The 665-nt window shown below is 53.4% G+C and overlaps 1 protein-coding gene across 1 annotated transcript; it reads right to left on the bottom strand.

Annotated features, from left to right (window-relative positions):
* Nucleotides 1-69: 69 nt before the first annotated feature.
* Nucleotides 70-546, bottom strand: EMH_0100510 (uncharacterized protein; the record flags this gene model as incomplete). The annotated part of the gene is made up of 1 exon (XM_013494447.1): nt 70-546. The coding sequence occupies one exon, from the start codon at nt 544-546 to the stop codon at nt 70-72; it is 477 nt and encodes a 158-aa protein (XP_013349901.1).
* Nucleotides 547-665: the final 119 nt, after the last annotated feature.

Here is a 665-nt window from a genome sequence, read left to right as displayed (position 1 = left end):
CAATGATTGGTGATCGGTCTGAACCGTGAAGTGCCTGCCGTACAGGTAGTGTCGGCACTTTTTAACGCCCTACCAGACCTCGTAAAGCTCCTTTTCCCTGACCGGATACTTTTTCTCCCTCTCTGTGAAGCGGTGCGAGTAGCAAGCGATTATCTGATGCTTTTTCGAACCAAGAGCCTGCTGAGAGAGCATAACCCCGACAGCGGTGTCACTGGCATCGGTCGTAAGGAAAAAGGGTTTATCAAAATCAGGGAGCGCGAGTACTGGGGATGATGTCAGGTGCCCGATGAGGCGTCGGGCGGCTTCATCCTCGTTCTCCGTCCAAATAAACTGCTTCTCCTTCTTGAGGAAGTCAGTTAGAGGGGCAGCAATGCAAGCGAACCCCGGAATAAAATTGCGAAAGTATGAGGCGAGCCCGAGGAACTTCTGAGCGTCCGTCCGCGTGTACAGCGGTAGCGGCCACCGCTGAATCGCCTCGATCTTAGCCGGATCTGGTTGGACTCCTGCTGCAGAAACACGAAAGCCTAAGAAACTGATTGTTTGCATGAAAAACGAACACTTCTGCGCTTTCACGAACCTCTGCTTCTCACGTAGGAACTGCAGCGCCCGCCGGAGGTGCTGCAGGTGTTCCTGCACATTTCGGCTGAACACAAGCACATCATCCG

This window comes from Eimeria mitis, genomic scaffold (assembly GCF_000499745.2).
Source record: "Eimeria mitis Houghton genomic scaffold, Emh_scaff11625, whole genome shotgun sequence".
NCBI classification, from domain to species: domain Eukaryota; phylum Apicomplexa; class Conoidasida; order Eucoccidiorida; family Eimeriidae; genus Eimeria; species Eimeria mitis.
The sequence above is the reverse complement of the archived record's forward strand: the minus strand, read 5'-3'. Positions and strand labels throughout refer to the sequence as shown.